Source organism: Sceloporus occidentalis, unplaced genomic scaffold (assembly GCF_023333645.1).
Source record: "Sceloporus occidentalis isolate IW3139 unplaced genomic scaffold, rSceOcc1.0.p SCAF_2, whole genome shotgun sequence".
Classification (NCBI taxonomy): Eukaryota; Metazoa; Chordata; class Lepidosauria; order Squamata; family Phrynosomatidae; genus Sceloporus; species Sceloporus occidentalis.
The window spans coordinates 635,646-648,563 of record NW_028316982.1 but is presented as its reverse complement, the minus strand read 5'-3'; the positions used below and the strand labels follow the sequence as shown (position 1 = coordinate 648,563).

Here is a 12,918-nt window from a genome sequence, read left to right as displayed (position 1 = left end):
GAGAAGTGACAACATGAGAAGACAAGAGCAAAACCTTAGTTCCTGCTATTTTTAGCCCCGTGTCTGCCTAGAGCGTGTCAGACCCAAGGCAGCATGGCTCTGTGGCAGAGCGCATGGTGCGCACCACGCCAAAATCCTCCAGCCGCCACCACCCCAGCAGAATAGCAGGGCAGGCAACCCAGGAGCAGCTGGAGAATACATTCTCGCCCCAGCCACAATTGGGACAAGAAACCCTTCTGAAGCATTTTTTAAATAGCAGGATGCAACCCAGTGGCTCTCTTTGGGGTGGGGGTGCTGACCTCTCTATAAACATGAAGCCCTTTTGGAACTCCATGGGGGGGGGGGTGTTTGTAGATCCAGGCCGCATTTTGCCCACCTCTGGGAACCAGGGAGGTAAGAGGCAGTCCTCCACCACCTGTCCGCCTGCAGCCTTGCTAATGAGGAGAGAGGCCTATGGGTTGGCTGCCCCAATAGTCAGAGGCTGCACAAGACACCAATGGAACCCAAAGAGCCCCAGAATCTGTCCTCTTCAGCCAACAGAGCTGTGAGGAGCTGAGAAAAGGGATGGGGTATTACCAATGCCCACACCAGGACCACTGTTCTGGGCTGCCACCTTTCCTGATGCCACTTTCCCCAGGGGTGAGTGGTTCCTCCTCCTTCGCCCAATTTGACGCCAGTAATCTAGAAAGGCGCTACTGTCTAGGCCCAGTGCCCATATGCCCATGCCAACACAGAGGTCACCTAGATGAGCATAGCAGGGCCCTGCAGTTCTATCATCTGGCTAAATAGAGAGAATCCAGTTGGAGGGGCTGGAAGAATCTGCTCTGAGGCTTGACTTGAACATCATTCATCAAGTGGAGCACCCCTCCCCTCCGCTCGCTCAACACTAGACTGCCCCCCATGGCCTTGTATTTCCAGAGGTATGAGGGCTTGTTTCCCTATGGACCCAGTCCATTGCTAGCCAGCAACTGGCGCAGCAGTGTGGTGTCCCACTGCCCTGAGCGGCTCGAGGGGAGAACATCTCTGGCTGAATGGCAGCTGACCAGCAAGCCCCACTCCCACCAATCAGAAGCCCAGAGAGTGGCTGGGGAGTCCCGATACCATACATGGGAGGATGGCTCAATCACATTTTTTCATGTGAATCAGAAATACTCTGTGTATGTGCATGCACACCTGTGTGTGCACACCAAACTGATTAGTGAACCCAGCACTGGACTGAACAGGGACCAGAGCACAACCATTTCACCGTTGCTACTGACCTGAAAAGCTAACAGCCTGAAACTCTTCTTTAGATATCAACACAATCCAAAGTCTGATGGAGTCCCAAAGTCCACACAAAAGAATAGCAGAAAATCAATACAGCTTAGTTCAAGTTCTCCTCCTCCCTGCAAGCCTCACCAATCATGGCGGGCAACCTGCCACCCGCTGTCAACCTGCCAACACCCTGTGGAGTTTGTTTAATATTCATAATGACATTTTGGACAATCCTAGACTAACAGTTCTCAAGTTGGTATATGAAATCTTAAAACAATATAAACACATACACCGAAGCAAGGATTACGAATGACACAGGACAAAACCAGCAACACAGAACAAAAAACAGAGCATGTCCTATCATCCCCGCAGTCCAGATTTCACCTTTCAGCACTCTGGCCACCTGGGCCCCAAAATAAAGCAGAAAAAGACATGCAAAGGCATTCACCAAGGACAGAACAAAAGCCCCTTCTAAAGAGCCACGGTCAAAAGGTACAACACATTCCAGGAGGTCCACTGGAGCAAAGCCAGAGTGAGTTCCCCCAAGAGGGAATTCCACCGATTGGAAGGGGCTGATGCAGACAAGTCCCATCTCTGGTATGCATACATCCGCCAGCCTCACCTCATGGGTCCCAAATTCCCCAGCAGGCTTAGAAGAGGGGAGGAGGATGAAGCCCTTCAACTATCCCATCCCAGGTCATCCAGGGCATCGATGCATGTTAAAGCCTGCACCCTGAATTAAGCTTGGAAACAAACCAGAAGCCAACAGTGAGGCCACAGCCATCTTGCACTGGCCATAGCTTCCAACGGCCTTCAAGGACAGCCTCATGGAAAGCTCAGTATAGCAGTCTAATCTGGAGATGATTACAGACTGGGTTCCTACGGTAGGAAAAGTAGATTTGGGTGTCATCCACATACTGTTGACACCTTAGCCCAAGTGACAACCTCCCCCAGACCTGGTTTCATCTACACGCTTAAAAGCTTATCAGAGAGATGCATTTTGCCTCAAAAGGCTCATTAAAGCAAGGCAAGCACAAGATCTGCTGGCATAAAAAGCCACAGGCAGGGCCTACCCCCAACACACACACCAACAGCCTCCAAGCTATACAGTACGGAGGACAGGAGGGGCAGAGGAGCAACACAAGCAGAGGCTGAAAGGGCCAGGCAGGGCACTCCTTCAGGGGCTTCCTCAGCCCACCTGCCTCCACTCTCTTGCCCTGGCTCTGGCACTGCCCCGCTCCTGGCTCAGCCCTTGCTGCCTCCAAGAGACCTATATACACACAGGTGAAACCTGAGTACCATCAGGCCCATGATGTTGCACAGGGCTTCAGCCACACGGGAGTGTGGAAGTCCAATGGCCCCATCTCCAAGGCAAATGAGATGCAGCCCTCAGTCAGACACAATGGGAGCTGTCATCCAGCAAGACTGGGAGGGCCACAGAGCCCCCATCCTTGGCCCTGGGACTGCAGGTAATAAATGCTCAGAGCGACAGGTGTAGCAGGCAAGTGGATACAGGAGACTTGCCCTTCCTCTCTCCAGTGCTCTGGGCAGTATACACAGATATAAGAAAACAATAAACCTAAAGTCCTCTGGCCAGAGCAAAGAATAACTGACAGAACTGACAGGCTTCCACTGAGCCAAGGGCTCAAGCAACATTTTGAAAGACTTTGCAGAAATTCACGGGCATCAACTGGTCCGCTGGCCATTTGCCACAACACCCAAGTAGGAAGCTTGTGCTTGTGGAATGCCGCATGGGGCCAAGCAAGATCTGGAGGGGGCTCTAGCTTTCACAGCCTTCCCCCCTGCCAGCTCCTTCCATTTGGACCCTGCCTTCAGGACCCTGGGACAGATTGATTCAGACAAAGAAGGCACTGATAGAGAACCTCAGAGCCCCAAGTACATGCCAGGCCTAAAGCCACAACAGCAAAGTCCCCAGAAGCCACAACCCTCAGAGGAAGATGCAGGCCTACCTATAGCTATCCCAGCCAAGAGACATCTGGACAAAAAAATTTAAAGACCCTCAGAGAGCAGGCTGCAATTAGGGAGGCACCCACAAGACCCAGCAAGGCCTCCCCCGGAGAGATGCTTCTGACAACCAGTTCTTCTGGTCAAAGCAACACAGGTGCAGTGTCTGTTTGCCTTGAACTCTGCTTGGACTCCTGCCTGGACTGGGTACTGAATCATGGACCGCTTGGGCCGGACTGGACTGCATCTCAGCCGACATCTTGCTGACATGTTGCTTAGAATCTGGTTTGATTATCAAGCACAAAACAAGACAGCAGCCTGGAAAAGGAGATTCAGATGGTCCCAAGCCTCAGAACCCTCTTGGGCCCCTGGACAGAGGAAAATCTCCATTCCTGAAGGGGCCAGAATGCGGTGCGTGTGAGCATGAGCCACCGAGACTCTATGGGAAAGTATTCTGAGGGGCTCAGAAGGGCAAAGACCTGCAGATCCAAAAAAAAATCATAGAATCATAGAGTTGGAAGAGACCCCAACAGCCATCCAGTCCTAACCCCTGCCATGCAGGAACTCACAATCAAAGCATTCCCAAGAGATGGCCATGCAGCCTGCTTAAAAACAGCCTCCAAAAAAGGAGACCCCGCCACCCTCCGCAGCAGCAGCAGCAGCAGCAGCAGCAGCAGAGTCGTGGAACAGCCCTTCCTGCCAGGAAATCCCTCCAAATGTTCATGTGGAATCTTTTTTCTTGTAGCTTGCATCCATTGTTCCAGGTCCTAGTCTCTGGAGCATCAGAAAACAAGCTTGCTCCATCCTCAATATGATGCCATTCAAATATTTAAAGAGGACTATCATATCATCTCTTAACTGCCTCCCCTCCAGGCTAGACATACCTAGCTCCTCATAAGGCATGGTTTCCGGACCCTTCCCATGTTGGTCACCCTCCTTTGACCAACGGTGGGTTTAGAGAAGGATCTCCTCCTTGGGGATGGGGTTAGGGTTGGGCTAAGAGGCCCAGTCTGAGCTTGGAGAGGGGCGGCCCTGCTGCCCCTCCAAAGCCATTTGCAAGTGGGTCAAAGGGCTTCCAGAGGGCCCCCTTTCCAGCCCCTCTTCTTTGGAGGAACATCAGTCTGGTCTTGGAGAGGGGGTCTCTGCTGCTGCTGCCTCCCTTCCTTCCAAAGCCTTTTGGGAGAACTGCTCAGCATCTTCTCTTTGGGGGAAGGGGCTGGGGGTCATGGGGCACAGTCTGGGCCTAGAGAGGGGGTCCCTCCTGCTGCTGCCCCCCAAGGCTTTTGGAAGAGGGACAAAGGGCTTCCAGAGGGGCTCCCTCCAGCATCTCCTCTTTGGGGGAAGGGGCCAGGGCCCATGCACCGTTCAATGAGTACCATTTGAGCTCCTGCTGCTGCTGCTGCTGCTGCTGCCCCCAGAGCCTTTTAGAAGAGGGGCGACAGGCGGGGTCTCCTCTTGGGGGAAGGCCGGGGCTCCCAGTCCCTTACCTGCTCCTGCTCCTGCTCCTGCTGCTGCTCCTTCTGGGGGCCCTCGGGGTCGGCTCCTCCTCCGGAGAGGTCCCAGGCGTTGACCGGAGGGACGGCGGCGGCGGCGGCGGCGGGCTGGCGGTGCTTGCTGGCTTGGCCGCGGGGCTGGTCGAGGAGGGAGGCCTCGTAGAACTCCTGGATGTCTGCAGAGAGAGAGAGAGAGGGAGAGGGAGGGATGGGGGCCAGGGGTCAAGGGTGAGAGGCGGCCCCGGCCCCCGCCCGGCCTGGCCCTAGGTCTTACCCAGGAGGGCGCGGAAGAGGCTGCTCTGGAAGACGCCGATGACCCTCTCCAGGGACCCGCGCAGCTGCCGGCGCTCCTCGGCGGGGCCCAGGCGAGCCCGGTAGCCCTCCAGCAGACGCAGCGCCCGCTCCGCCTCTGCACCGGAGAGAGAGAGAGAGAAAGGGAGCAAGGAGACAGTCAGGGGGACCGGCCTGGCCCAGGCCCCTGGCCTTTGCTGCCTGTGGGGCCTGCCTTCCTTCCTTCCTTCCTTCCTTCCGCTCTGGGCCCACAGCAAACTCCAACTCCCAGAATGCCATAGCCTTGGGCCAGATAGAGTTAGAGAGCGAGAGAGAGAGAGAGAAGGGGGGACCCACCTTGCCTCCGCACCGGCATCCCTCCTCCTCCTCCTCCTCCTCTTTCCCTCTTTCTTTCTTTCTTTCCCTCTTTCTTTCTTTCTTTCCTTCTGACTTCCCGCCCCTCCCCCCCTTTAGCTCTTCTTCACAAACTTTCCAGGCGCCCAAGATGGCGGCCGAGGGCCTGCCCTGAGGAGGCGGGGCCACGCAAGGAACACGCCCCCTCGCCGCCCGCCAATCAGGAGCCCCTCCCCGCGGCCACGCCCTCCGCACAGGTGAGGCGCCTTGGCCACGCCCACACGGAAGTCAGTCCGGAAGAGGCTTGGCCTGAGGCCCATCCTCTCGGCCGGGGGAAAGGCTCCAGGCGCTGCCAGGAACACAAACTCACGCTCCAAAGGGAAGCCCTCTCGGAAGGCCTCCTGGGCTGGAGGACGGGGATCCTCGAGCTGGCCATCCAGCCCAAGGCCTGTCCTGCCACGCAGGAACTCTCCAGCCAAGCCCCGGAAATGGCTCTCTCTGGTCACTTCTCTGATGGCCCCAAAGCCCTGTGAAGTATCTGAAGGGATGCCTCCTCTCCTGGAGGAGGGAGGGAGCGAGCGAGCTTGTTTTCTGCTGCTCCAGAGAATAGGACCCAAGGGAGCAGTGGATGCCAGCTCAGCATCAGGAGCAACCTCCTGGGAGTAAGGGCTGTTGGAGAGTGGGACACACTCCTTCCCTGGAGGCTGGGGGGCCATGTGTCTCAGGGGTGCTCTGGCTGAGATTTCCTGCATGGCAGAAGAAGGGGCCTGGGCTGGATCAGGGCCCTTCTGGGGGTCTCTTCCAACTCTAGCAGCCTATGACCTCAAAAGGCCCCGGTGGAGAAACAGGAAAGGCCAAGGCTGCTTCTGCCAGGCCAAAGGGGCTCTCAGGGGAGGAGGGCTCAGTTTGTGCAAAGGAGAGTTTTGGGGGGGTTCAGGGACCAGAGGGCAGGATTGCTCTTTGGCCGGCCAGGCCTTTGGGGCCAGAGCAGTTCCACGTGCCCCGATTGGAGAGCAAGCAGAGGCCGAACTGGACCCAAAGGCACCCCCCCCCCCCAAGACAGGCTTTCTGAAAGGTCAGCAATCAAAGGCCAGAGGTGTTTTTGAGCCTGGTGCAGCTGTCCACATCTCAGGGCAGTGGGGAGGGGGGTTCATAGATGTTAAAATCTGCCAAGCGTCTGCATTAGACCTCTTCCCACCCCCCCAAATACACGCACACAGACCCCAGTTCCACAGGCGGGGGCTTGCTGGCAGTGCTGGTGGGGAACAGGATCTCTTTGAAGAAAGATGTTGTCAAATTCACCCCCAGAAATACACCTACACACACACACACAGAGCAACAAGAGGTGTGTGGCACCAGAATAACTGGTGCTGAGCATCTGCCACAGAACGCAACCAGAACCGGGGGGGGGGGGCGGATGGGTGTCCTCCTTGCCTTGTGGCCTGCAGCCCAGACTGTTCAGCAACTTGATCTGAGTTTTAGATCAGGGACAGGACCTCTGCCTCTCTTTTACGTGGGGAGAAGAATCCTAGGCTAAGCATGGACCTCAGAGGCCATGTAGTCCAGCACCAGATGGAGGGCAGAGTCAGAGGGCAAGTAATGGATAGCTGTCCAGCTCCTGCTTCAGTGCCTCCAGCAAAGGACACACACACACACATTGCCTTTGGAGGCAGAGTAATCTGGGGAGCATCAAAGTGGCATGGAAAGATGGTTTGCTGGCATCCACCCATTGGAGTCAGGACAACTTGTAGGTCCAGGGAGGGTGGGTGGGTAGCATAAGTAGTCCAGAAGCCTCCTCCCCACCCTCCTCTCTCTGTGTTTCTATGGGACATTGTTCCAAGGCCCCTGAGACTGACCAATTGCATCCAGAGAGACTCTTCCATGGACCGTATATTTAGCAGCCAAGATACCTTCTCCTCCTCCTCCTTGTCGGGCGGAAGAGGGAGCCTTGGAGAGGAGCTGCCAAGCCCCCAAGTAGCCTCATAATCCCCTCTTTTAAGGCCTCTCTTAATTGCCCCCATCCCCATGGGACAAGGTCAGGAACAGCCCTTCCTAGGCCCAGTGCAGGCAGCAGTGAGGTGGCAGCGGAGGGTTTCTGAGTAACCCTGGGTCTGGATCAGCCCAACTGGTCTAGCAGCCCCTTGCCACCAGAGGGGCCCACCAGGTGCCCCATGCCCCACAAACAGGCTCCAACCCTCCTGGCCTGGCATCCAGTGGCTTCAGAAGGGGCTCATTCTGTTCTCCCCAAAGCCCTGCTGGGAGGCAGAGGGCCTGGAGGGGCAGGCAGGATCCACATGCACACCGGGATGCCCACAGGTTCCCCATGGAGCCCTAGGAGAGTTTACTCAGTAGTTATGACCAATGAAATCCAGCCAAGGTGGCCCTCCACCTTGGGGGGAGGGGGGACAGTGGTCTGGAAAGATTTGCTTGCTGATGGAAACCCTTATGGGCATCCGGGCAAGGATCAGGGCCAGTTTGGAGGCTGTGGTAGAGGCATTTCCCCACAAAAGGGCTCAGTGCATACCCTCCTTGGAACCTCCTTTTCTGTCACAAAAGGTGCAAAGCCCCCCCCCCCCACCGCACCTGAGGCTGCAAGGGGCACAGCCTTCCCACCGTGAGCATGGTCCAAGTGAGCTCCTGCCTGCAGTGTTCCCAGCAGGGATGCTGCCATTTCGCCCCCCCCCCTTGTACTTTCCAAGGCCCATTCTCCAGGTAAACCGAGCCCATGGAAGCAAGGGGAGATGTGCCACCTGGTACCGCAAAGCCCTGTCTCTCATCCTGGCACTGCCATGGTGGCATCTTGCACAAAGCCCAGTTCAGCCAGCTGCTCCAGTGCCCTTGAGAGGGTGCCAGCCTGTGACAAGCAGAAGCAGGCCTCAAGGGGTGGGGTTGGTACAGCAGGATGCCCGGGTCCATGGATTCTCTGTTGACCATGGACTCAGCTGCTTTCCTTGCTAGAGAGAGGCACAAGGAGGCTTTACTCAGTGGCTCCTTCCCTCCTTCAAGCTGGTCCTGGGCAGAAGCACCCTTCCCATCCCTCCTCCTGAGCACAACCGTGTTTGGGTCCAGGCCTCCCCTAGAGTGCTGCTGATGGTGCCAAATGCTCATGTGATGCTGCTGCTATAAGCTTTATGAGTGGTAGGGGCAATGGCACAACAGCACAGCATCCCAGCCCTTTTGCTAGTGGGGGGGCCAGCATCCCCACACAGCTCCTTCAAGAATGCAGGCCCTCAACCACTAATCCTACTGTTCCTGGCCTGCGGTCCAGTTCCCCACACCTGCCTAAATGGGGGGGGCCCTGTGCTGGGGTGCCACCTCCTCCCTCCAGGGCCAAGCTAGTGGGAAATGGATTTCCAAGAATTCATAGAATCGTAGAGTTGGAAGAGACCCCAAGGGCCATCCAGCCCAGCCCCATTCTGCCATGCAGGAACTCTCAGTCAAAGCATTCCCTGACAGATGGCCATCCAGCCTGTTTAGGGAAGGAGACTCCATCACTTTCCATTGAAGGAGTGTGTTCCTCTGTCGAACAGCCCTTACTGTCAGGAAGGTCCTCCTAATGTTGAGGTGGAATCTCTTTTCCTGGAGCTTCCATCCATTGCTCCATGTCCTAGTCTCTGGAGCAGCAGAAAATAAGCTTGCTCCCTCCTCAATATGACATCCCTTCAGATACTTAACCGTCTCTTCTTCAGGCTAAACACCAGCTCCCTTAGCTGTTCTTCACCATTTTGGTGGTCCTCCTTTGGACACATGGCTCCAGTTTCTCAACGTCCTTTTTGAATTTTGTTGCCCAGAACTGGACACAGGATTATTCCAGGTGGGGCCTGGCCAAAGCAGAATAGAGTGGCACTATGACTTCCCTTGATCTACACATTAGACTTCTATTGATGCAGCCTAGAATCACATTGGCCTTTTTAGCCAATATCTGAGGGGCAAAGGAAGAAAACCAGTGTGCACGAGGGTGACCCGCCTGGCCCCCCACAAACACCTTTGAAGACAGCAAGCAGGTGAGCAACAAAGGAAAATCTATCCCCACATCTGTCTGTTCCCAGATCTCCTGTCTTTTCTGAGCCTCTTCTGGCAGGCTCATGAGAAAAGCATCACTAACACAACTGGACTCTTTCAGTATTACTGCGCAGCTATTAACAAGGACCCTAAATCCCATCTGCCTTGTGGCAGAGGTCAGACTCGCTGCACTTCTCTTCTACCTGTATTTCTTATCTCCTTATCAGAGTTCTTGGTGGATGGCAGGGCTTAGTCTCTTCTGATGCCTCCAGTTTCCCCCGGGAGGAAGGCCGTGCCACTCCCAAGCATCCCGCTACCAGAGACTGGCTCCTATGGGGCTCCCCCTTCCTTGCTCAGCTTCCCCATTGCAGGGTCTGGAGCAGAAGCCAACCATCCCTTCCAGGACCCTAGCAAGGGAAGATCTGACTGCGGGGCTCCTGGGAAAGATTGCTTTGGAGAGTGTGGGCTCTCCTTTGGAGATTTTTAAACAGAGGATGGATGGACATCACCCAGGAGTTGTGCTGTAGTTGTGTATGTCTGTGTTGGCAATGGACTGGATGGCGCTTGGGGTCCTTTCCAGCTTGGGAGGTTCCCTTGCGTACGGGTGGGATTCTCATTGCATTTATCTGAGGAAGTAGACTGAGGTCTATGAAAGCTCATGCTGCCAACTTCTTTCTTTCAGTTAGTCTCAAAGGTGCTACAAGATCTCTCTGCATGCTGATTGTACAGACTAATACAGCTACATCTTTGAACATAGCAGGTGGGTGAGATTTGAGAGAAAAGCCCCCCCACACACACACATTAATGCATGCATTCACTCCCAGCACACTCAGTACTCCTCCCCCCTCCCCCTCCCCCTTGCATTTTGGACTTAAGCAAAAATGCCACTGAATCCTTCCATTCTGGTCCCAAGGAAAGTGCAGCCTTGGTCTGGCTTGCGTTTGCTCCTGAGTCTCCGAAATAAAGCCAGCTAGTTCCCTGAATGTCTGGGTAGGAGAAGAGGCATATCCCACTCCCACCTTGGACCATCTCTTTGAAAAGAAAACAAATTTCATTTTGTTGAACACCTTGAGTACTTGGGGCTATGAAACAGGCCAACCAAGAGTGCTCCCCCATTTCTGCTCCCCCAAGAGCTTCCCTTGGGAGTTTGGCGTCACATTCAGTAAAGGAGGCAAAACAGCCCCCCAGCGTCCGTCCATCTGTGCCATTCTCTGTTGAGCCATTTTGCCTGCTGCTGGGGCAGCTGTGATGTGATCGCTCCCCTCCATCCTGTTGGGGGTCCTGGGGCTGCCTTCCTGGGCTCCCCCTCCCCCCAGCCCCACTAATGCTTCCCTCCGCCTCCTCCCTTGCAAACCCTCCCTCTGCACCAGACTGGATGCCCAGACCAGCAAGGCCACCATGGGCGGCCGCAGTTCTGCTCCTTAGTCCCAGAGTTGGCAAGGAGTCTCAGGGTGGTCTTGGCACTCTCACATCCCCAAGCCCCATCCCCACATATTCTGTTGCTCCCGGTGGTCCCAGAAATGTCAGGAGAGGGCCCAGAGGCAGGGAGCTTGGCTGGGAAACAAGACCAGCAAGGAAAGAGCCAGGGAGGAAAAGCATTTGGAGGGCCTGGCCTGACAGCACCAGGCAGAAGAAAGGTCTCCACCTGCCTCGGGAAGGGCCATGGTCTAGGCACAAAGGGCCTGGGGCTGCGAGGGAAAAGGCCACGTTGGCTTCCTCTGCCCCAGGAGGGCAAGGCATAATGATGCAGCAGGATGAGCGGAACGGGTTGGCCATCCGGTTATTCATGCGGCTGCTGTTGAACACGCAGCGGGGGGGGGGGGGGGCAGAGGCTCATGGCCCCTTCCAAGGGGTCCCTCTCTGAGCAGACCACCAGGGTGCAATCTCTTGGGATGGGCATCTGCACATGCACAGAGACACGGGGATTTTAAAGGCCTTTCTCCAGGTGGGTTTCTGATACACAAATGGGCTGAGTGAGGTGGATAAAAGGATCGCCCCCTTCCCATGGCATAAACAGCCCACCTCCTGCCCCTCCTGTGACAGGCATCTGGTGCCAGGAAAGGCTGGAGTTTGGGGGGGGAGATGACAATTGGGGCTTTCTCCTCTGCCAGCAGTGCCAGGCACTTGTTGGGCCAAGATGATCTTGGGGTGGTGTGTGCCAGCCACAACGGAAATCAGCAGAGGGCACTTGCTGTGCCTGCAGAAGAGTCCAAGGGCAGAGCCACTAATGCTGCTGCTGGGACGTCATGGACTTTTTATTGCAAACCTTTTATGTATTAGATGTTGCAGCAATAAAGTCAGGAGGGGTGAGAGGATGGAATGAGAAAAATTTCATTTGAGCAAGGTGCAAGCAGCTGCTTGGCAACTGGTGGAATGGTCGAGGGGGGATGAATGGGGCCAGTGAATGAGGGCGAGTGGGCACAGTGGGCAAATGCGTGGGGATGAGGGTTGAGTCAGTCAGGCTGAGGGATCAATGAGTGGGACTTGAGTGAGCCAGGAGGGTAAGAGGGAATGAAATATTGGTTTTTAATGGATTAGGTTTGATCTGTTATGTTGAAGCTCTGTAAAGAAAGGGGTGTTCTTGTATCAGATACTTTTGGCCTCTGGAAACACTGCATCCGGAATGATGGGGTTCAGACACAGCATCAGCAGAGAATAATGGGGGGTGGGAGTGGCACAATCACACAGGAACCTTGAGGGCATCCAGAGTATCCCCACAGCTGGTGGTCACATGGGGGGGCAGAAGGAGGCCCTTGCATTGTGGTAGAGGTGAGCTCAAGTTCCTCTTGGTGGTGGAAGTGGCGCCAGTGGAAGTCCTCATGTTTGGTGGCAGATTTGGGCAGAAACACCCCCCCCCCTTTTCTGGCAGGAAAATAGGAGAGGAAGGGGGAAGCAGAAGCCTTACACCCACCTCTGCCTCCTTTGCTGCTGGCACCTTTGGGTGGGCTGCAGAGGGACTCCAGGGCTGCCAGTTAGCATAGCCAAGGAAATCCTCGCCCTTTTCAGTACCAGAGCACCCCCCCGACTTATAAACACTGACGGCAAGATTTTGGCCCAAGCTGAGCTCCAGTTGGCCTCCTTGGTGTCCAGGGTGCCAGCTGCCATTGGGGACTGCAGGATGAGCTGCCCGCTGCCCAGAATCTGACAACCAATCCCCTAAGGCAATGTTTTCCAGACTGTTCCTCCAGCTGTTTTGGATTTCAGTTTCCAGAAGCTCTAGTTAGCTTGGCCAGCAGTCAGTGAGCTGCAGTTCAAAACATCTGGAGGAAAAATTTGGGAACCACTGCAGTAGGCTTCCATGTCCAGCAAGGAACCAGAGGTGGGGGTGGCAGGGGGAGAAAGGCATGGGGGCTTTCTAAGAGGGGGGCTGCTGCTTCTTGCTGGCCAGTCATAGCAGCAGAGCACCTGGGAGGCAGCAGGGGGGGCAGTGTGGGGAAAGGAAGGCTCTGCAGCTGACCCCCGCTGACCACTTAAGCTTGAAACCAAGAGACTGGCTGGGCTGATCGAGGAGCTCCTGGCTGTTACCCAAACCACTGGCATGGCAGGGACAGGGAAATGAGCACAGGGGGATTCTTCAGCT

The 12,918-nt window shown here is 55.5% G+C and overlaps 1 protein-coding gene across 4 annotated transcripts in view; it reads right to left on the bottom strand.

Annotated features, from left to right (window-relative positions):
* LOC149317828 (disks large homolog 1-like) overlaps positions 1-5,407 on the bottom strand; it is a 112,618-nt gene extending 107,211 nt beyond the window's left edge. For all 4 annotated transcript variants that reach the window (XM_089508534.1, XM_089508535.1, XM_089508536.1 and 1 more), the window contains exons 1-3: positions 5,340-5,407; positions 4,987-5,121; positions 4,707-4,888 (exon numbers count right to left, since the gene is read on the bottom strand). In XM_089508534.1, the coding sequence (XP_089364660.1) occupies positions 4,707-4,888; positions 4,987-5,121; positions 5,340-5,358 (336 nt within the window). In that variant the 5' untranslated portion in view covers positions 5,359-5,407. The remainder of the gene's footprint in view (positions 1-4,706; positions 4,889-4,986; positions 5,122-5,339) is intronic.
* Positions 5,408-12,918: the final 7,511 nt, after the last annotated feature.